Raw genomic sequence first — 22875 nt, forward strand, 5'->3', positions numbered from 1 at the left:
GCCGGAAAATGGGATGACAGACGGATATCTGGTCAAGAATTCTTTGTGCGATTTCGTACCGTTAAAATAGGACCGATTTTTTAATGGTTGTGTGTGACTCCAGCCTAAGGTTCAGATACGGCTTTAAAGAAGGCTACTACTTGCGATAAAATGCAATTTTATTTCAATGTACAAAATTAAAGGAATAATATGATTGGATAGTATGATTGCGTACACTTTTTTATATTTTAAGATACAAAGGTTAAGTACATATAAAGATTGAATACGTATAATGATTAAGTATATATGAAGATTAACTACATACAGTATACTCACATCATCAATCACCAAGAGGCTTTTAAACATCTTCTGTCTGGAATATCAGAGAAGCAACGCCAAGACAGAACCCCTGGAAGATTCACTACACTGCATGGGCGTCCCCAATTATGCAGGTATCACAACACTGTACATGTGTACAGGTATCCAAGTTGTGCTTCTGTCTAAGTCATGTTTCTCTGGTCTTAAATAGTAAATTACACTTATGTGTAACTACTAGTTTCATCCCACCCCTCAAGTGGCCAGCTGTCAAGGTTGGATGAAACAGAGATATCATGAAACCATCAGACAATGGGTCGTAAACCCTTAGAATATAAAAGCCACAATGGATTTAGATAAAACTACCACAGACAAACATTAAGTAAACCTTAATGTTTTACAATGACAAACAACAAATATAGGTAAAGATAGAACTGTTTGTGAAACAACAGTTCTCAAGATTGTGTCACTGTATCGTTTGTCTGTAACTGTTAATGTCTGACCAGAAATGCAGGTCTGAATGCATTCTGTATATTTCAATATGGACTCAAACATAGCCATTTTTATATTCGCACTACAGTGTACCGTTAGAATGTCTTCCCCAAGAGACGTCGAGGAGCACCCACCGCCTAAAGAGGGGGTCACCGAACGGCACAGAATTCGCAGCAACAGTGGTCGTTCTAGAGGGAGTGACACCACGGATGCTAGAAGTGAATGGGTTTGCCAGTCATCTGTAACCTCCAAATCACGCGCTGTGTCTCCACCTCCAAAGCCGGTACCCTGCTAACAAAGTTCAGATGTTGAGTGCATACGGTGATCGCCTAGTAAACTGAATCCCCCTTCTGTTTCTATGTATTCCCAGGTAAAGAAGTCTGTTAAAACCAAGCACAAACAGTGTGCTTTATGTACAGAGCCCCTGCCTGATGCTTATCTTAAAAGGCTGTGTCAGTTGTGTATATGCGGAGGAAGAAGTTCCTATGCGTACGTCTGATCTTAAAACATTTATCAGAGGAGATTAGGCACTCCCTTAAAGGGAAAACTCGTAGGAAGGCTAGCTGCGTAGAATGTGACCCAGGATCTAGCCTTTCAGCAAGAGGACAGCAGACGAGGCGGGCAGGTTGTGTTTCCCTATTGAGAATTTGGATCCTTTGGTCAGATCAGTCTGTTCCACCATGGGGATGGCTGACAAGAAGGGGCCCAAGTCTGCTCAGGACCCGATATTCACAGGCCTAGGCCAGAGGAATCGGAAATCCTTTCCTGTGATTGTTATGGTTAAAAACCTTGTGAAGAGGGAATGGGAGAAGCAGGACAGTCGGGGGGGGGGGGGGAGGGGGTTCCTGCCATCCCCTTCAAAACATAAATAACCCTTTGATGATGACGTGTTAGCAGAATGGGTTAAAGTCCCTAAATTCGATACTGTGTTAGCCTCTTCATCAAAACTGTCAGCATTGCCCCTAGAAGACGGAGGTCTTCTAAAGGATCCGTCTGATAGAAAGGCAGAAATGTTTCTAAAGCGGACTTGGGAGTCGTCAGCCGGAGCAATCAAACCAGCTATTGCGAGCACCTTTACCGCCAGGTGAATGATGGTCTGGCTGGACCAGCTGGAGGACCAGATTCGATCTGGAACGCCTAGGAACAAGTTGCTGGACTTGATCCCACTAATCCGTGGAGGGGCAGCCTATGTGGCTGATACTTCCGTTGACTCATTGAGGTTAGCTGCCAGGTCTGCTGGTTTGTCCAATGCTGCCTGTGAGCCCTCTTGTTGAAGAGCTGGAAGGGGGATGCACACGCTAAGACCAAATTGTGTGCCATTCCATGCCGGGGTGAGTACTTGTTTGGCCCTGTGCTGGATGAGATCCTCGCAAAAGCAGGTGACCGGAAAAAAGGGTTTCCTAAACTATATACCCCTACTTTCAGGAACACCATTAGCAGGTGGTCATTTTTTCAGAGGAAGTATAGAAACCGAGACTGGGAGCCAGCAGAGCCGAAGCAGAAAAGTGCCTTCTTCGGTGGGGCCTCATCGTCCAAATTTAGGAATATAGGCACAAGTGTCGCTAGCCCTGATCTCCTGGTGGGGGTAGGCTGAAATATTTCCTTAAACAATGAGTCCGTATAACATCTAACACCTGGATCCCCTATATATTTTTATCTGGGCTAAGATTGGAATTCCAGAATATTCCTCCGGACGCCTTCGTATTAACAACCTTAAGAGATTCCCCTGATTGACAACAGTCCCTGGAACTGGAGGTTCTGCAGTTGATAAATAAACGGGTCCAAGTTGAGGTTCCTGAGGGCCGGGAGGGGAGGGGTTTTTATTCTCTTCTGTTCTTGTTCGAGATTGTACCCCCGATGTGTCTGATTCCACTAGTACTCAGGAAAATCAGAAACGAGGAAGCGAGAGTAGTTTTGATCACCCCCTTCTGGCCCAAGAGGTCTTGGTTTTCTTGGCTGAGGGCTATGTCCGTGACCGACCCTTGGGTGCTGTCAACGAGCCCGGGGCTTCTCTCTCAAGGCCCATTCTGTCATACCCAGATGGAAGGTGTCCACTTGACGGCATGGAATTTGAGAGGGAGCTGCTGAGGCATAGAGGGTTTTCAGAAGCCCTAGTCACCACCTTGCTGAAGAGTAGAAAGGAGGTTTTTGTTATTCTCCTCAGCTTCCCTGTTGGACCAGGTTTCAATTCCAGCAATTCTGGAAATTTTGTAGAAAGGCCGGGAGTTGGGATTATCTGTTAACACCCTTAGGGTACAGGTCTCTGCTCTGGGTGCACTCTATAATTATAATGTAGCAGGGGAAAGGGGACAGGTGAGTCACTAGATTTATAAAAGCCTGTGAACGTGGTGACCCAGTGCATATTCCTAGGTTACCTCCGTGGGATTTGAACCTTGTACTAGAAGCCTTAACAGGTCCCCCCTTCCAACCCTTAAATGTTGCCTCTGTTTAAAATTCTGACCCTCAAAACAGCTTTGTTAGTAGCCTTATCTTCTGTAAGACGAGTCAGTGACATTCAGGCACTATCGGTAGTTTTGATGATTTATCAGGATAAGATATTTCCGAAACCGGACCCGGCTCATTTACCAAAAGTCACGTCTAGGTTTCATAAGAGTCAAGAAATGTATTTACCATCCTTTTTTGATAGCCTCGTTACAGCAGAGGAACAAAGATATCATACTTTAGATGTCAGAAGAGCTGTACTGGAGTCTTGGAGACAGTGTAGGGCCTTGTTTGTCTCCTTTCAGGGCAGAAAGATGGGGTCGAGTGTCATCAAGAACACTATCACCCGGTGAACAAGAGATGCGATGTGTCTGACTTATTAAACCAAAGGGGAAACCCACCCGGAGGAAGTGAGAGCTCATTCAGCGTGCGCCATGTCATCCTCCTGGCCTGAAAAGGTTGACGTCTCCATTGATTAGATTTGTAAGGCGGCAACGTGGTCTTCACCATCCACCTTTTATTGGCACTATCGTCTTTACCTATCATCCACCTCTAGTCTAGACTTCAAACGATCAGTTCTTAAAGCTGTAGTCCCTCCCAGGTGACGGTCTCTGAAAGTCTCTCAGTAGGGGGCTGTCGTGGCGATAGGAAAACCGGATATTACTTACCGGTTACAGGATTTTACGGAGTCCACGACAGCACTCGCACGTTACCCCCGTAATTATTCACTTGGCTTCCTGCACTCTGAAGGCAAGTGTATTATAATTTTCTTACTCTTTAGAGGTGATGGTATTTTGTGATGTAAATATGATGATTACTGTGTACTAATCCAGCTGGCGGTTCCTCTCATACTCTGAACCACAACTGAGAAGGCAAGGGGACCGCCCCCTTTTAACCTGTAGGTTCCCTGTCCTGGAGGGCGAATTCCCTCTCTCAGTAGGGTGCTGTCATGGACTCCGTAAAATCCTATTACCGGCAAGTAATATCCGGTTTCTATATGTTTGTATAACTGATATACTGTGTCTGGTAGCATTATGTCCTTAGCACTATTGCTACTTAACACCTTCATTTGCTTATTAGCACATTAACTTAATAGCTTTTGATGGCTTGACTACTCAATGCCGCTGTATACTTCCGTTTTTTCCAATACTGTGAATGTTATGGTTCTTTATTCTTGAATTAATAATTTTTGATATACAATGATTGCATATGTAAACAATATTTGCCTATTAGGGGCATAAAGCATTTTATAATCGAGCCTGGTGCACAAACCTATTGATTATAATATATGTATATCCAGGCACACCGACTCTCTGCCTTATCAGTGGTTACTCACTTTTTATATGTGTCTACTTTGGTTTTATATTTATGTATTTAATAAAAATCAATTGTTTTATCCGTGGCCCTTGTTTAAACCTTTTTTTTCGAAGTTCATCATCTATCTGATGACTGGACAACCCATTTACAGTGGTGCTTAAAAGTTTTGTGAACCCTTCATATTTTTCCATATCTTTGTGTAAACTTCACATAAACTACATCAAGATTTCACACATGTGCTAAAAGTAGTTAAAGAGAACTAAATCAAACAAATAAATAAAAAATTTTAGACTTTGTAATTTTTGTAACTGAGGAAAATGATCCAATATCACTTGTCCGTGAGTGGAAAAAGTATGTAATCCCTTGCATTCAGGTACCGGTGTGACTGCCTTGGACAGTAATAAGTGCATATACAGTAGGTGTTTCTTGTAATTGTTAATTATTTGCGCATATCGACTTGAAGGAATTTTAAGCTTCATCTCTGTTATGTTGTTGGGTTTTCTCCTATAAACTGTTTGCTTCAGGAACTTCCACAACATTTATGTACGATTAAGGTCAGGACTTTCACTTGGTAATTCCAAAACTTACACTTTATTTTTCTTTAACCGTTCTTTTATAAAATACTAACTTGTGTGAATTGGGAATTTGTCATGTTGCAAGACCTATGTTCACTTGAGAAGCAGCTCATGGACAGATTTCCTGATATTTTCCTTTAGATTTTACTGCTATAGTTCAGAATTCATTGTTCCATCAATGATAATAAGCCGTCCTAACCTAGATGCAGCAAAACAGGTCCAAACCATACTACCTCTACCATGCTTCACAGATGGTATGAGGTTTTATGCTGTAGTAAGAAAATAGAGGGGGAAGTCAGCACTGCTTAAGGTTAGAACGCATAAATTGGAGTGCATATGCACATAATGTCTAGCTGTATTCAAAAATGAGATATTTAGCAAAAAAATTGATCAATTCAATTGAGCCACCCCGCCGCGCCAAGGCAATCTCATATGGGGGGTCCTACTCTATATATTTTTAATAAATGCTGTGCCATTACGGCCTCCTAAATACATTTAGAGCATGACCACATCAAGTGCAATCTGTACCTGAACATTGCTGGATCGCTCCCATGAAGCCAGATGAAGCAAGTGCAGATGAAGGCCAACCAGGTCTGAACACAGACATATCAGGAATGGCCTCCACACATTGCCTGACCAGCAAACATAGATGAAGGGCGATGTTGGTCCAGACACAGGTGCACAATTAAATAAAGCTTGGGGCAGGGTGGGGCTGCCGTGTGTGTGCACAGCAGCCTAATCCATCACAATGAACACAGAAAAATTATGGCGGACATAACCAAGCGTGCACGGCAACAGTGGTGGTGAGCCACAAACCAACAACAAGAAAATAGAGGGGGAAGCCAGCACTGCTTAAGGTTAGAACGCATAAATTGGAGTGCATATGCACATAATGTCTAGCTGTATTCAAAAATGAGATATTTAGCAAAAAAATTGATCAATTCAATTGAGCCACCCCGCCGCGCCAAGGCAATCTCATATGGGGGGTCCTACTCTATATATTTTTAATAAATGCTGTGCGATTACGGCCTCCTAAATACATTTAGAGCATGACCACATCAAGTGCAATCTGTACCTGAACATTGCTGGATCGCTCCCATGAAGCCAGATGAAGCAAGTGCAGATGAAGGCCAACCAGGTCTGAACACAGACATATCAGGAATGGCCTCCACACATTGCCTGACCAGCAAACATAGATGAAGGGCGATGTTGGTCCAGACACAGGTGCACAATTAAATAAAGCTTGGGGCAGGGTGGGGCTGCCGAGTGTGTGCACAGCAGCCTAATCCATCACAATGAACACAGAAAAATTATGGCGGACATAACCAAGCGTGCACGGCAACAGTGGTGGTGAGCCACAAACCAACAACAAGAAAATAGAGGGGGAAGCCAGCACTGCTTAAGGTTAGAACGCATAAATTGGAGTGCATATGCACATAATGTCTAGCTGTATTCAAAAATGAGATATTTAGCAAAAAAATTGATCAATTCAATTGAGCCACCCCGCCGCGCCAAGGCAATCTCATATGGGGGGTCCTACTCTATATATTTTTAATAAATGCTGTGCCATTACGGCCTCCTAAATACATTTAGAGCATGACCACATCAAGTGCAATCTGTACCTGAACATTGCTGGATCGCTCCCATGAAGCCAGATGAAGCAAGTGCAGATGAAGGCCAATCAGGTCTGAACACAGACATATCAGGAATGGCCTCCACACATTGCCTGACCAGCAAACATAGATGAAGGGCGATGTTTGTCCAGACACAGGTGCACAATTAAATAAAGCTTGGGGCAGGGTGGGGCTGCCGTGTGTGTGCACAGCAGCCTAATCCATCAGAATGAACACAGAAAAATTATGGCGGACATAACCAAGCGTGCACGGCAACAGTGGTGGTGAGCCACAAACCAACAACAAGAAAATAGAGGGGGAAGCCAGCACTGCTTAAGGTTAGAACGCATAAATTGGAGTGCATATGCACATAATGTCTAGCTGTATTCAAAAATGAGATATTTAGCAAAAAAATTGATCAATTCAATTGAGCCACCCCGCCGCGCCAAGGCAATCTCATATGGGGGGTCCTACTCTATATATTTTTAATAAATGCTGTGCCATTACGGCCTCCTAAATACATTTAGAGCATGACCACATCAAGTGCAATCTGTACCTGAACATTGCTGGATCGCTCCCATGAAGCCAGATGAAGCAAGTGCAGATGAAGGCCAACCAGGTCTGAACAGACATATCAGGAATGGCCTCCACACATTGCCTGACCAGCAAACATAGATGAAGGGCGATGTTGGTCCAGACACAGGTGCACAATTAAATAAAGCTTGGGGCAGGGTGGGGCTGCCGAGTGTGTGCACAGCAGCCTAATCCATCAGAATGAACACAGAAAAATTATGGCGGACATAACCAAGCGTGCACGGCAACAGTGGTGGTGAGCCACAAACCAACAACAAGAAAATAGAGGGGGAAGCCAGCACTGCTTAAGGTTAGAACGCATAAATTGGAGTGCATATGCACATAATGTCTAGCTGTATTCAAAAATGAGATATTTAGCAAAAAAATTGATCAATTCAATTGAGCCACCCCGCCGCGCCAAGGCAATCTCATATGGGGGGTCCTACTCTATATATTTTTAATAAATGCTGTGCCATTACGGCCTCCTAAATACATTTAGAGCATGACCACATCAAGTGCAATCTGTACCTGAACATTGCTGGATCGCTCCCATGAAGGCAGATGAAGCAAGTGCAGATGAAGGCCAACCAGGTCTGAACACAGACATATCAGGAATGGCCTCCACACATTGCCTGACCAGCAAACATAGATGAAGGGCGATGTTTGTCCAGACACAGGTGCACAATTAAATAAAGCTTGGGGCAGGGTGGGGCTGCCGTGTGTGTGCACAGCAGCCTAATCCATCACAATGAACACAGAAAAATTATGGCGGACATAACCAAGCGTGCACGGCAACAGTGGTGGTGAGCCACAAACCAACAACAAGAAAATAGAGGGGGAAGCCAGCACTGCTTAAGGTTAGAACGCATAAATTGGAGTGCATATGCACATAATGTCTAGCTGTATTCAAAAATGAGATATTTAGCAAAAAAATTGATCAATTCAATTGAGCCACCCCGCCGCGCCAAGGCAATCTCATATGGGGGGTCCTACTCTATATATTTTTAATAAATGCTGTGCCATTACGGCCTCCTAATATGCGGGCACTGGGTTACAAGCTAGATATGTCTTGTAGCTCTGTTTGTAATTTACATATGTGTGTAACTTGAAAGAGGGACAGGAAAAAAAAACCTCACCCCTGATGGCTTTGGCAGCCTTATTGCTCGCCGCCCACTAGACTGTCCTCTTCTTTCCGTCCTATGGTTTGCCACATCTCCTGGTCTCTTCATTTTTGTCAGGCCTTGGAGATTACTGTGAGTCAGTGTAACGACCTTATGGTGCACAGTGACCTCTGGGACTTGGAAGTGCCCGAAAGTCTGACTGACTGGATGGTGAGCAACTAGGTTCTGAAGAGGTGGAGTATTTCGTTGTCTGTTTTTAACCAGTACTCACCTCTTCTTTCCATCTCTGGCCTCTTCGCTATAGTTCAGGACCTCTGACTGCATCCATATTGGAGCTTACTGGATGTTGTAAGGTTGCAAAGATGATGCAATTTCATGGCGCACAGTGAGCTCTGACATGAACACGGCTAGGAGCCTGAACTACGCAACATGCGATGGTGGAAAGAACATTTCTGTATGATGGAGAGGTCAGCGATGAGGTGAGCATGTTAGTTTTTTTTTTTTTTTCTTTGAACATCCTACGTTCGTAACAAGGCAAGTCTTTACTGCCCATCCACCACAACCCCTATGTCTAAAAGACCACTGCTCCTCCCCCATAACCTTCTTCCCCACCATTATTGAAGGAGAACTCACTCATCTCCTCTCCAAATTGCACCTCACCACAAGTGCTGTTGACCTCATTCCACCTCCTCCATAACCTCACCACCACGCTTATCCCAGCCCTAACCTATCTTTTCAACCTTTCGCTAACCTCTGGTGCCTTCCTTTCTGCTTTCAAACTTGCCACAATCACACCTACCTTAAAGAAGCCATCGATCCGACCTACGTCCAGCCATCGCCCCATATCGATTCCGTTTGTCTTTTAACTCCTCAAACAGCATGTTCATGCTGACCCTTCCTCCAATCTCTTATCTATCCCACTCTTTGACAACCTACAATCCAGCATCCGTTCCCACCATTCCACCGACACTGCCCTGACCAAAATTAAAAGGGGGCAGCATTGTTTACCTGCCCAGGTCTCAGAACTAATGCACTCTCAGGATGCAATAAGAGAACCGACTGAGAATGATGAGAGAAAAAACCTGGTAAAAGCCGTGATTATAAAATAAGAGCGAAAAGGATAAAATTACTTGATAAAATAGCTTTTATTATAAGAATGACTCAACAACAAAGACTGTAAAATTAGTTCATAAAAAGGCAGTTCAACCGCTGTAATATATTGAGCACATATATAAATATATAGGACCATGAATAAAGTGCAAAATACTGGACCAGACAAAGATATGCTCATGTATCATATGTACCCAAACCACTCAAGCCTAATTGCAAAACCTTATGTAATAAACCAATAGTCTGGCTGGAAAAATATACATATATGATATATATAAAAAGTGCAAAAAGTGATTGCTCTCACTGGAGTTCTTCAAAATTGCAAATTGTGCAAAAGAATGCAAATAGTGCAAAAAAGGGGTGAATATCAGTGCAGTAAATAATTCAGACTGCGGCAATATAGAAAAAATGAGAACAATTGTACAGAATATAATTGTATGCACTTAAAGTGTGCTAGGCCAAGGCTGGACGTGTGGTCCAAACAATTAAAACATAAGGCCAGTAATGTGTTAATAAGGCCGTTAATACCTGTGAGGGTGGGTAGCGCGGTGTGCTTGTATTCACGTAGATGATCATTATATTGACTCATTGAGTCTAATTGTTTCATGTAAAGTGAGCTCTCCCAGCTAATCTACTCTAAGTATGCAGCAAACCCATGTAGTAAAGATGACGGCAATACAGGCACAAAATACTGATGAGATAACCACTCACAACCTACCAGTTCATGGAGGGGGTGATTGCTTAGTACATTGCATAAAAGAGGCTTGTATAGGGCGCTTGTTACACACAGGTAATGCACAGTGTCTGGTTTACAGCCTATTAGTGACACACATACTATTAGATTAGGCGGGCTGCCCAGCACTAGCTAAGTGCATCTCATGAGAACAGACACTCTAGTTTACAAGGTCAAAAATGAAATGTAACTTGAAAACGCATCTCTTCAAGAAAGCTTACAGCCTGCAATAACCCCTGTGCCACCCCACCACCACCAAAGCTGCTGAAACCTCCCCAACTTACTGTCTCCTTCCCCATTATCCAGTAGAATGTAAGCCCGCTGTCAGGAACACCGCACTGCACTTGCACACTGAGCCAGTGCGCTTGTCCTGAGTACAAAGACTGTGCACAAAGATACCTGCGGAGCGGGCAGCAGTGGTGACAATGCATGCTCCAGGACCTGAAGCACGTGACTGCTGGGGGCGTGGTCTAAGCTCCACAGCGCTAGGAGCTGCAGGGAAACTCCTAGAAAGGTAACTACAGGACAATGTTACCAATGGGCATAGACAGAGACAGAAACCAGATCAAGCCGAGGTCAAAGCACGAGATAGCAATACAGTACCAGAGGATTAGACAGAAAGGACAGTCAGGACGTAGCAATAGATCAGAAAACCAGAACGGGCATTAGATGGTACAATAGGGGTAAACTGTAATGGAGTAACGATAGCCAAGCCAGGAGGTCAGAACCGGAGAAGACAATAGTACCAAAGCGAGAGACGGAGTACAGAGTGAGGGAACAAACCGGGTCATACACGGGAAGCAAACAAACAACGCAGAATACACGCACACCAGGGGTCAGACACACCACAGAACAGCAGTATAACTGACAGAGAATGCTAGTTTGGAGTGAGTATAAATACCCCTCCCAGATCCAAAGAGAGGCCGGCAAAAGTTAACCCTGTGAGAACAGGACATTAACCATGTCCTAACCATGACACCCGCAAGGGCAGGGACTTCTCCCCCTCTGTACCAGTCTGTCATTGTAGCTTGTTCACTGTAATTTCTGTTTGTATTTTGTATGTGACCCCTTCTCATGTACAGCACCATGGAATCAGTGGTGATCTAAAAATGTTCGTAAGTCAGGGACTCCCTGTACTTTTACCACTCTTGGACAAGTGATATTGGATCATTTTCCTTAACAAGAAAAATATTACAAACAAATTATAGTCAAAACATTAGAGTTTGGTTATTTTTATCTACTTTTAAGCTCTTTATCCACTTTAAAGCACAAGCACCACTGTAAACTGGCCATACACATTATATATCTATGTTTTTCTGACAGCCCAATACAGAGGAATGCTCAATTCCTCCAAGTGTATCTGTATTTTCTATGAAACGACTGTTGCCATAATTGTTTGCCAGTGATTAGTTTCTTGCAACAAAAGGAACAGTTGATTGAATTCCAACCTTATGACACGAACAAGTGCTTCTCACTAAATTAAAATATAATCAGTTATTTCAGTTCTTCAATGTAAAAAGTGAAACTCATATCTATATATATAATCTTCTTATGGTGTCTGTCTGTCTGTAACCGAAATCCCGTGTTGCTGCTTGGTCGCAACCGCCATGCCTCGACCAATCAGCGACAGGCGCAGTGCGAAGGCGCAGTGCTCAATTAGAAGGACGCAAGCCAGTGCTACCGTCGGGAGATCAGCGGCGCTAGCTGCTGATCTCCCGACGGTTGCCGCGGGTCATCTCCGGGTGCACGGGCGTCAGCGGCGACGCAGCCGGGAGATGACCGGCTAGCGGTACCCAGGGTCCAGAGGAGAGGAGACTCCTCTGGACCCTGGGTACAATAAACGTGTAAAAAATAGAATTAAAATAAAAAAGAGTGATATACTCTCCTTCCGACGGCCTCCGGACTTTTTCTCTCCTCTCCACGCTCCCGGCATCTTCCGTTCCCAGTAAGACTTTGCGCCAAAGACCGTTGATGACCTCGCGCTCTCGCAAGAGTGACGTCAGCAGCGGTCTTTGGCGCAAAGCATTACTGGGAATGGAAGATGTCGGGAGCGTGGAGAGGAGGAACACCGTCCGGGGACTGTCGGATGGTGAGTATCACTTTTTTATTTTAATCTCACGCTGGCCATATTCTAGAGTACCCGATGCTTTAGAATCGGGCCAGCAGCTAGTATTATGTAGTCATTACAGAGTGATCTATCTCAAGTGTTTATTTCTGTTAATGTGATGATTATGGCTTACAGCCAATGAAAACCCAAAAATCATTATCTCAGTTAATTAAAATAATTAACAAAAACACCTGCAAAGGCTTCTTCAGCATTTAAAAGGTCCCCCTTAGTCTGTTTCAGTAGGCTACACACTCATGGGGAAGACTACTAACTTGACAGATGTCCAGAAGGCAGTCATTGACACACTCCACAAGAAGGGTAAGCCACAAAAGGTCATTAGTAAAGAAGCCAGCTGTTTAGAGTGCAGTATCCAAGCATATTAATGGAAAGTGTTGTAGAAAAAGGTGCACAGGCAACCGGGATAACCGCAGCCTTGAAAGGATCTATATATCTAAACACCTTATCGTGTCTGTCTGTAACCGAAATCGCGAGCCGTTGATTGGTTGCGGCCACCAGGCCCCCGCCAGGCCGCGATCAATCAGCGGCAGGCGCAGGCCTTAATCTGTAAAAAAGAGAATTAAAATTAAAAAAAGTTATTCTCACCTTCCGACGACCTCCTGTCTTCTTTCCACGCGCCCGGCCTCGCATTCCCAGTAATGCTTTGCGGCTTAGACCGCTGATGATGTCACTCGCAAAAGCGAGAAAGCAGACCGTGTTGCTGATTGGTCGCGCACATAGGACCACGACGCTGATTGGTCGCGGCTACACAGAAAGGGGTGAGGGGACCATGCATACCAGGATTGGGGGGTGAGGGGACCATGCATACCAGGATTGGGGGGTGAGGGGACCATGCATACCAGGATTGGGGGGTGAGGGGACCATGCATACCAGGATAGGGGGTGAGGGGATCATGCATACCAGGATTGGGGGGTGAGGGGATCATGCATACCAGGATTGGGGGGTGAGGGGACCATGCATACCAGGATTGGGGGTGAGGGGGCCATGCATACCAGGATTGGGGGGTGAGGGGACCATGCATACCAGGATTGGGGGGTGAGGGGACCATGCATACCCCGAAAGGGGGTAAGAGGACCATGCATACCAGGATTGGGGGTGGGAGGACCATGCATTCCAGGATTGGGGGGTGCCTGAGGTCTAGCGTGACGTTTCCACAATCAGTGATGGTTTGGGGAGCCATGTCATCTGCTGGTGTAGGTCCATTGTGTTTTATCAAGACCAACTTCAGGGCAGCCGTCTACCAGGAAATTTTAGAGCACTTCATGCTTCCCTCTGCCAACAAGCTTTTTGGAGATCGACATTTCATTCTCCAGCAGGAATTCGCACCTGTCCACACTGCCAAAAGTACCAATACCTGGCTTAAAGACAACAGTATCACTGTGCTTGATTGGCCAGCAAACTCACCTGACCTTAACTCCGTAGAGCATCTATAGGGTATTGTGAAGAGGAAGACGAGAGTCACCAGACCCAACAATGGAGACAAGATGAAGGCTGCTATCAAAGCAACCTGGGCTTCCATAACACCTCAGCAATTCCACAGGCTGATCGCCTCCATGCCACGCCCATTGATGCATTAATTGATGCAAAAGGAGCCCCAACCAAGTATTGAGTGCATTTACTGAACATACATTTCAGTAGGCCAACATTTCAGATTTTAAAATCTTTTTTCAAGCTGGTGTTATAAAGTATTCTAATTTACTGAGATAATGACTCTTGGATTTTAATTGGCTGTAAGCCATAATCATTAACATTAACAGAAATAAACACTTGAAATAGATCACTCTGATTGTAATGACTCTATATAATATATGAGTTTCACTTTTTGTATTGAAGAACTGAAATAAATTAATTTTTTGATGATATTCTAATTTAGTGAGAATCACTTGCATGTTCCTCCATATAATCTATTGGATGCACACAGTGCAATTAGATGGTCCCAAGATTCTGCTAAAATTGGTGGGTCTACCCAACTTTAACGTGATAAGGGACCTTTGTAGGGAAAAGGGAATAGAGATTGTTCTAAAACAGGGGTGGGGAACCTCAGGCCCCAGGGCCATTTAGGGCCCTCGATGACCTTTTATCCGGCCCCCGGGCAGATTCTCAGGGACTGCATTCTTGTGCAGGGAGCTGTATTTTGATTGCCACAAGCTCATTAATTTCTTTTTGCTCTGTTAGCACACACACGTAGTGTCCACTACTGAACATTGAAGGTCATGCAATGAAAGATTAAGTCATGAAACCAGTGCCAGAGTCAGGATGTACTTTGTGGACGGAGTTTGTACGGCCCCCGAAGGATGGTAATAAATATCCAAATGGCCCTTGGCAGAAAAAAGATTACCCACCCCTGTTCTAAAATAAGACAACAAAGTGGTATAAAGTATGGAAAAAGTTTTGAAATATTACCAAATATATCTTCGGGCACGAGCTACTGTGATAAATTTCGAGCATCTCTTCTAATTCTAAGCTGTCTACATTTAAGGCAGTATTAATAAATCTGGCCCATAGTTCTTAGTCATAGTTTTCTTTTTTCGAGTGAGAGAAAATGCTTTCGATTATGTCAGAAATCGTGCTCTGAATTCTAAATGTAGAATATTTCTGAACTCCTAGCATTTTGTCAGATTGCAATAGTATACATATATATCTAAATGCTTGAATCTTTAGAAGGATGTTCATTAGGGATCCGAGGGAAATTTAGCCCCGTTACAATTTATGAGCCTTCTAATTATTCCAGGGACGTTTTTTTTTGGCTGACTCAGAGAACTTCTTGTTAAAATAATATTCTGTTCCGTTTTGTCCATTACCTTTCGGAGTGCCCCTCGTAGGGAACAATTGTTGCAATATTGTTAAGTGGCAATTGGCAAATGTAACCTTTCTGATTATTTACACAATAGACAAATTATCCCAAGGAACGAACTATTGTTGTCGTGCTTGCTATGTCTTTATTAGCCATATTTACTAATGCAGCGCTCTCTATGCTAATCAGTCGTCTCCGTTTTTTCTGTAATAATGGTTTGTGCTCCAGGACAGAGCTTTTTCAGCTTTTGTAACTGTTCTTTCCAAGTTGTAAGATTCTATGTTCAATTTAAAGATTATCAATATCAGATTGGTGGGCGTCTGCCACCTCCCACAATTATTGATCTGCTGCAAGCAGCTCCAGCAGCGGCCAGATGGAAATATTGAGCTCTGTAGCCGTCACGGCCAGGTACCGCTTACCAGTTCCTTTTCTAGAGAATGTTTGCTCTTTGCAGTACTCGGCAGCAGCTGCTACACATTGAATGGGACTGAGCAGAGCAACTCCGTTCAGTATTACATGTAGGGTCGGGCTGGGGTGCCTAGAGCCCACCAGTGGAATTAACTGTAGGGGCCCACATTCTAGCTACCATAAACGGCTTTATTACTTGTTCATTTTTCTGCCTCTCTCACTAAAACGTGTGCCTTTTAGCAAACTAGATCTGGCAGTGAGTTGGCCAAACGGCTGAACATCAGACCTCAATATGGTGCAATTTCCGGTCTCTGACTCCCGACCAGTCTCCTATTGTAGTCAATGGGAGCATCTGGCTGCATCAGGAAAGTGCTGGATCCTGTGAAATCCATCCTGCTCTTCCCAGACAGAAGAGCATGCCGGATTTCGTAACGCAAGTATAAAAGTAGCCTTAAAGTGTGGATGACTTCTGATGTTTTGGGTTCAGATGCAACACCTGTCCCCGCATCATCACTGCAGTAACAAAACTACAACTCCCAGCAGGCCCTCAAGGTTAGTATCAGACAGGGCATGCATGGGGGTTTAATTTTCTAAGGGGGAAAGCAGTAAAATTTGAAATTATTATGCATTATTTTTAGCACTAAATACCAGACTTTAAGATGGAATCTCTCAGTGTGGCGGCAGTCCGGCTTACTTGAAGCATATCCCTCTCTGCTCACCCGGGAACACACGCAGTGAAAGTCTGCTGCCATGCTCTGCAGACTGGGGGTGAGCCACGGGGATGCTCACTGTCTGCCACGTGCACTAGAAGCAGTGAGAGGAGAGAGTAGACGTCAGGAGGCGAGTCACACTGTTGACTGCGTAGGATTCCCAGCCCAGCAGGCCCACGCCGGACTGGGACACAAAAGCACCCCGGCCACAGTGCAACAAAAATCACACATAATAACACACACCCCACCCCACGATCAATTAATTTTGCTTCACTTTGTCATACCCCTCATCACTCTCTTAAAGAAGTTATTTGAAGAGCCACATGTGAATGGCGCCACAGTGCGTATGATTGACCACCGCTCCATTTACATGGTGTTATTTAGGGCTCTGGTTCTCGGGATCGTAGTGGTTTCAACGTTCGGATCCCCAGAGATTAGAGAGTTTTTCCTTATCCATAGGATAGGATATAACTTAGGATAACCCATTTAAACAGGTTTTCCAAGACTTATTTTTATTTGCCTATAGGAATATAGAAAATTATAAACTAATAATTATTCTCCAAACTTCAATGCTGCCTCTCTTCAACAGCAGGACAGGTGCAATGTACAGTATATATACAGAATAATACAGATACTGAGAATTACACACAGTATACAGGACAGGAGAAGTGGTACTGTGCAGTGTATATACACAGGACAGGAGAAGTGGTACTGTGCAGTGTATATATACAGGACAGGAGAAGTGGTGCTGTGCAGTGTATATATACAGAATAATACAGATACTGATAATTATACCCAGTATACAGGACAGGAGAAGTGGTACTGTGCAGTGTATATATACAGGACAGGAGAAGTGGTACTGTGCAGTGTATATATACAGAATAATACAGATACAGAGAATTACACCCAGTATAGAGGACAGGAGAAGTGGTACTGTGCAGTGTATGTACTGTTTACAGAATAATAAAGATACTATTAATTACATCCAGTATACAGGACAGGAGAAGTGGTGCTGTGCAGTGTATATATACAGAATAATGCAGATACCGAGAATAACACCCAGTATACAGGACAGGAGAAGTTGTACTGTGCAGTGTATATACACAGAATAGTACAGATACTGATAATTACACCCAGTATACAGGACAGGAGAAGTGGTACTGTGCAGTGTATATATACAGAATAGTACAGATACTGATAATTACACCCAGTATACAGGACAGGAGAAGTGGTACTGTGCAGTGTATATATACAGAATAGTACAGATACTGATAATTACACCCAGTATACAGGACAGGAGAAGTGGTACTGTGCAGTGTATATATACAGAATAGTACATATACTGATAATTACACCCAGTATACAGGACAGGAGAAGTGGTACTGTGCAGTGTATATGTACATGACAGGAGAAGTGGTACTGTGCAGTGTATATATACAGGACAGGAGGAGTGGCACTGTGCAGTGTATATATGTATATATACAGGACAGGAGAAGTGGTACTGTGCAGTGTATAAATACAGGACAGGAGGAGTGGTACTCTGCAGTGTATGTATACAGAATAGTACTGAGAATTACACCCAGTATACAAGACTGAATTGGTACTATGCATGTCATTCACACACAATAAGAGCAGATACTGAGAATTACACCATATATACAGGACAGGATTAGTTTACGCAGCATAATGTTGCTAAACAATATATTCTAAAATCAATTACATACTCAGCTCCACACTGGAGTGGCATATAAAAGTTTGGGCACCCCTGGTCAAAATTACTGTTATTGTAAACAGTTAAGCAAGATGAAGATAAAAATACCTCTAAAAGGGCTAAAGTTAAAATGACACATTTACTGTGTATTTTAGGCAAAAAAGAAAAAAAATCTATTGTCATTTTTTATATTTGAAAAATTACAAAAAGTAAAATGGGCCAATGCAAAAGTTTGAGCACCCTTTATGGTTAGTACCTAGTAGGACCCTGTTGTGCAAGTACCACAGCTTGTAAATGCCTTTTGTAGCCAGACAAGAGTCTTTCAATTTTGTTTGAAGGAATTTCATCCATTCTTCTTTGGAAAATTCTTCCAGTTATGTGAGATTCCTGGGTAGTCTTGCATGCACTGCTATTTTGAGATCTAGTCTCAAATTTTCAATGATGTTCAGGTCGGTGGACTGTCAGGGCCATTGTAAAACATTCTGCTTGCTCTTTTTGAGGTAGTCTATTGTGGAATTTGATGTTTGTTTAGGATCATTATCCATCTTTAGAAGCCATCCTCTTTTCAACTTCAGTTGTTTTACAGATTGTTTTGTTTGCATCAAGAATTTGTTGAAATTTCATTAAATCCATTGTTCCCTATACCCATGGAATGTCCCCTGTGCCATTGGCTGCAACACAACCCCAAAGCATGATTGATCCACCACCATGCTTAATGGTTGGCGAGGTGTTATTTTCCTGAAATTCTGTGCCTTTTTTTCTCCACAAATACCTTTGACCAGTGTGGCCAAAGAGTTCTATTTTAACCTCATCTATCCACAGGACTTGTTTCCAAAATGCATCAGGATTGTTTAAATGTTCTTTTGCATACATCTGGTGCTGAATTTTATGGTGAGAACACATGAGAGGATTTCTTCTTAATTGTGCAATAGGCTCTGAAAAGTAGAACACTGTACCCCAACTCCAGCAACTCCAGCTAAATATTTCTGAAGGTCTTTTGCAGTCAAGCAGAGATTCTGATTTGCTTCTCTAGCAATCCTGCTAGTAGCTGTCTCTGAAATCTTGCTTGATCTTTATTACATTTCAAACTGAGGAAAGGGCAACTTGAAAACGCTTTGCTGTCTTTATAGATTTCTCCTGCTTTGTGGGCCTACACCATTTTCATTTTCAGAGTGCTAGGCAGCTGCTTAGAAGAACCAATGGCCTATTTTTTTGGTGGAAGATTAGAGGAGGCTGGGTTTTTATAAAGCTGGGAATTTTGCATCTCATGACCTTTTCCTAATGTCATCTTTAACTCTAGCCCTTTTAGAGATCATTTCATCTTCAACTTGCTCAACTGTTTACAGTAACAGTAATTTTAACCAGGGGTGCCCAAACTTTTATATGCCACTGTATATACTATGTTCAGTAATATAGAGTGGGGCTGTGCGTATATATATAGTGTAGAGATTTGGCAGTGTTTATAGTGCAGATTACACACTATATACTGTATACACAGCACCATACTATATAAACTTCTGTACACTGTATACTATATACACAAATCCATATTATTATATAAACACAGCACCATACTATAATCTTTATTATGCTGTATGTATCACATAGGGTAAAAAGAGACTACGATCTATACATCATGCAGGAGGCTTAGAGTGTGGGGTATATGTCGTATAGGAGCCCTAGAGTGAGGGATATACAGTACATCATATGGGAGGCCAAGAGTGAAGTTCATGTGTCATATAGGAGGTCGTGAGTGCAGGATATACGTCATATAGAATGCCCAACGTCAGCGTTCATCTTGATGTGCGTCGCTGCAGTTCAGGCAATGGCCTAGAGTGTGGGATATTCTGTACATAATATAGGAGACTGAGAGTACACATTGAACAATGCTTTGCAGTGCAGCTCTGCTCATCGTTGACATTCGACTGTGGCCGGAGGAGCTTAAATTAGCTTGGTCCAAGCGACCATGCATGATTTGCTTCTGATAAACAGATGACACTCGCCCATTCATGCCTATGGGTCCGTGGAAAACTTCAGAACACACTTGGATGACAACAATGCTACAAGGAGAAGGTGCCCACTATTACAGCATGCAACGCTACATACCTTAATTATATTCCCTTAAAAGGTTTGCTCGTAATCCGTCATAAAAATAAATTTGCACACAGTATTGTAAAAGAAAGGCTTCTGCACACTTTCCCAACACATTTAGATGTTTGGAACGAACTCCATATTTCTCTATTTATTTACTCCAAGGAATTAGGATGCATACATTGCGCCCAGTGCAAAGCTTCAGTGGCCGTCCACCACACAGGGCCTGGAATTACCCTATGGGAATATGGATATACTAGCTAAGGTGACATCATGTATTATTTGTCATGATCCCAGTGCAGGTTTTTGAGCTGCACACCTGGGGATAATGTCTGGAGCTCGGTGCAGGTTTTGACCTGCACACCTGGGGTTAATGATTGTGGCCTCTTTCTGGTTCTGGGAGAGCTTCTTAAACCCCTGGGAAGCTTCAATCCCTGCCAGTTATACTTTTGCCTTTGGCCTAGTGTGCTGACCCCTGTGTGACTGTGCCTGTTTGTTGTTATAGCTTGTTTCTATGGTTCTGACCCTGTTCTGCTTCCCGTTGTGAGTTTGCCTGTTGATTTTATACTGCGTTAATATCTCTGTGTATGACTCATTGCCTGTGACCTGACTACTCTCTGCTCGCCCTCTTGTACCTTTGCAGCTATATCTGTGTGTGACTCATTGGCTACGTCTTGACTATTCTCCCTGTCTATGCCCCCTAGTTACCCTGCTAGGAGTTATCTTGCAGCTCCTAGCTTTGTGGAGTTTAGGCCACGCCCCTAGCAGTTACATGCTTCAGGTCCTGCGGCTCTGAAGTACGCATCTACTCAGGCTGCTGCCCGCTCCACAGGTATCTTTAAGCACTGTTCGCTTTACTCAGGACACGCGCACTGGCTCAGTGAGCAACTTCAGTGCGGTGTTCCTGACATAACTGGCCTACAATTTTTTTTTTTCTCCTCACTTCTGCAGCATGGACCCAATGTGTGCTTTATCTGAGCAGGTGAAATGCTTGACTCAGTCACTGCAGAAGCTTAGTTTGGAACACCAAGCTCTGGCCCAGTCCCAACGGCGGGTGGAGGACTCAGTTCAGGGGGTGCTTTCCGCAGGCTTCCAGCAGGTGGGGAATAGAGATGTCATTCTAGTCCCACTCGAATCCCCGGTTAAATTGCCAGATACATTTTCTGGTAACAAGGATGATTTCTGGGCATTTAAGGAGGGCTGCAAGCTCTTTTTCTCTTTGAGACCCGCTCCTCTGGAGATGAGAAACAGAGGGTGGGGGTGGTGATGTCCCTGTTTAGGGGGTCCCCACAAGCCTGGGCATTTTCACTTTCCTCTTCTGCCCCTGAGAGAATGTCTGGATGCGTTTTTTGAGCCTTAGGGCTTATTTATGATGAGCCTGATAGAGTGCGGTTGGCTGAGGACAAGGTGATGAGTGTCTGTCAGGGGGAGCACTTGGCCGAATGGTTCTGTACTGAATTCAGACGTTGGGCAGCCGAGATTTCCTGGAGTGATGCCGCCCTTCGGGGGCTGTTCCACACAGGCCTGTGTGAACGTCTGAAGGATGCTTTGGCACTTCATCCTCCGCCTGACTCCCTGGAGAATGCCATGATCCAAGCGGTTCGCATGGATCGCAGGCTGCGGGCTAGAGGCATTATGCAAGGGGAAACACCATTATTCTTCAGTCGAGATGAGACCCGGACTCTTCCTATGGCTATGGAGGTGAGCGCTGTCACCTGTGAGGGAAAGGAAAGAAGACGCCACCGGGAAAAGCAGTTGTGCTTCTATTGTGGGAAATCTGGACATTGGAAGAAGGACTTCCTCTCCTGTCCGTCATCCTCCAAGATGGCGGGAAACGACTAGGTCTGGGTAGTAGTCGAGGAGTCTACCCAGACCTTCAGGTACAATTTTCCTCATGTGCAAAAATGGTGCTGCAGGTGGAACTGGAACTTGGTTATGGTCCTGTTCAGACTACTGCTTTTATTGACTGCGGTTCTGCTGTGAACCTGATTGATACCAAGGTTATGACTCTTAATAAGATAGGGACAGTCAGGCTTCACAATCCTGTTAAACTTGTGGCAATTGATTCGTCTCCTCTTACCCAAGACGATATCTGTTGCAGGTCTGAACTTTTTTCTCTAAAAGTGGGTTCCACTCATGTGGAAAAACTAAGTTGTCTTGTGCTAGATAACTTGCCTGCAGGACTGGTACTGGGGATGCCTTGGCTTCAATGCCATAATCTTACCATTGATTGGGTTACAGGGGAAATCACTCAATGGGGATGCAATAATAAATGTGGTAACCTGGGACATCTTGTTAACGCTGTTAAATCTGTGTCTGTGTCGGTCTGGAAGGTATTCCGGAGTACCTGAAGGATTTCGAAGACGTTTTTTCCGAAAGTGAGGCTGAGGCGCTGCCACCACATAGACCCTACGATTGTGCCATTGATTTAGTACCCGGAGCTAAGTTACTTAAGGCTCGATTGTTCAATTTGTCTGGGCCTGAACGCCAAGCCATGAAGGAGTACATAGCTGAGAGCCTCCGCAAAGGGCATATCAGGCCTTCTGTGTCACCTGTGGCAGCAGGGTTCTTCTTTGTGAAGAAAAAAGATGGTGGTTTGCGGCCGTGCCTCGACTTTCGGGAACTGAACAAGATAGCGGTTAGGAACTCTTACCCGCTTCCCCTCATCCCAGACTTATGTAACCAGTTAGTTGGGGCCCAATGGTTCTCCAAGTTAGATCTGCAGGGGGCCTACAATCTGATAAGGGTTCGGGAAGGGGACGAGTG

At 44.0% G+C, this 22875-nt stretch overlaps 1 protein-coding gene across 3 annotated transcripts in view; it reads left to right on the top strand.

The window, feature by feature from the left end:
- Positions 1 to 22875, top strand: part of KCNMB4 (potassium calcium-activated channel subfamily M regulatory beta subunit 4) — a 159646-nt gene that overhangs the window by 81768 nt on the left and 55003 nt on the right. Inside the window, exon 3 of one of the 3 annotated variants that reach the window (XM_073555524.1) lies at positions 875 to 4628. The exons of the other annotated variants lie outside the window; for them this stretch is intronic. Coding sequence (XP_073411625.1) covers positions 875 to 1031 — 157 coding nt within the window. The 3' untranslated portion in view covers positions 1032 to 4628. Of the gene's footprint in view, positions 1 to 874; positions 4629 to 22875 lie in introns of those variants that run through there. 3 annotated transcript variants of the gene reach the window in all.

Source organism: Dendrobates tinctorius, unplaced genomic scaffold (genome assembly GCF_039654945.1).
Source record: "Dendrobates tinctorius isolate UK_male_01 unplaced genomic scaffold, ASM3965494v1 ptg000224l, whole genome shotgun sequence".
NCBI classification, from domain to species: domain Eukaryota; kingdom Metazoa; phylum Chordata; class Amphibia; order Anura; family Dendrobatidae; genus Dendrobates; species Dendrobates tinctorius.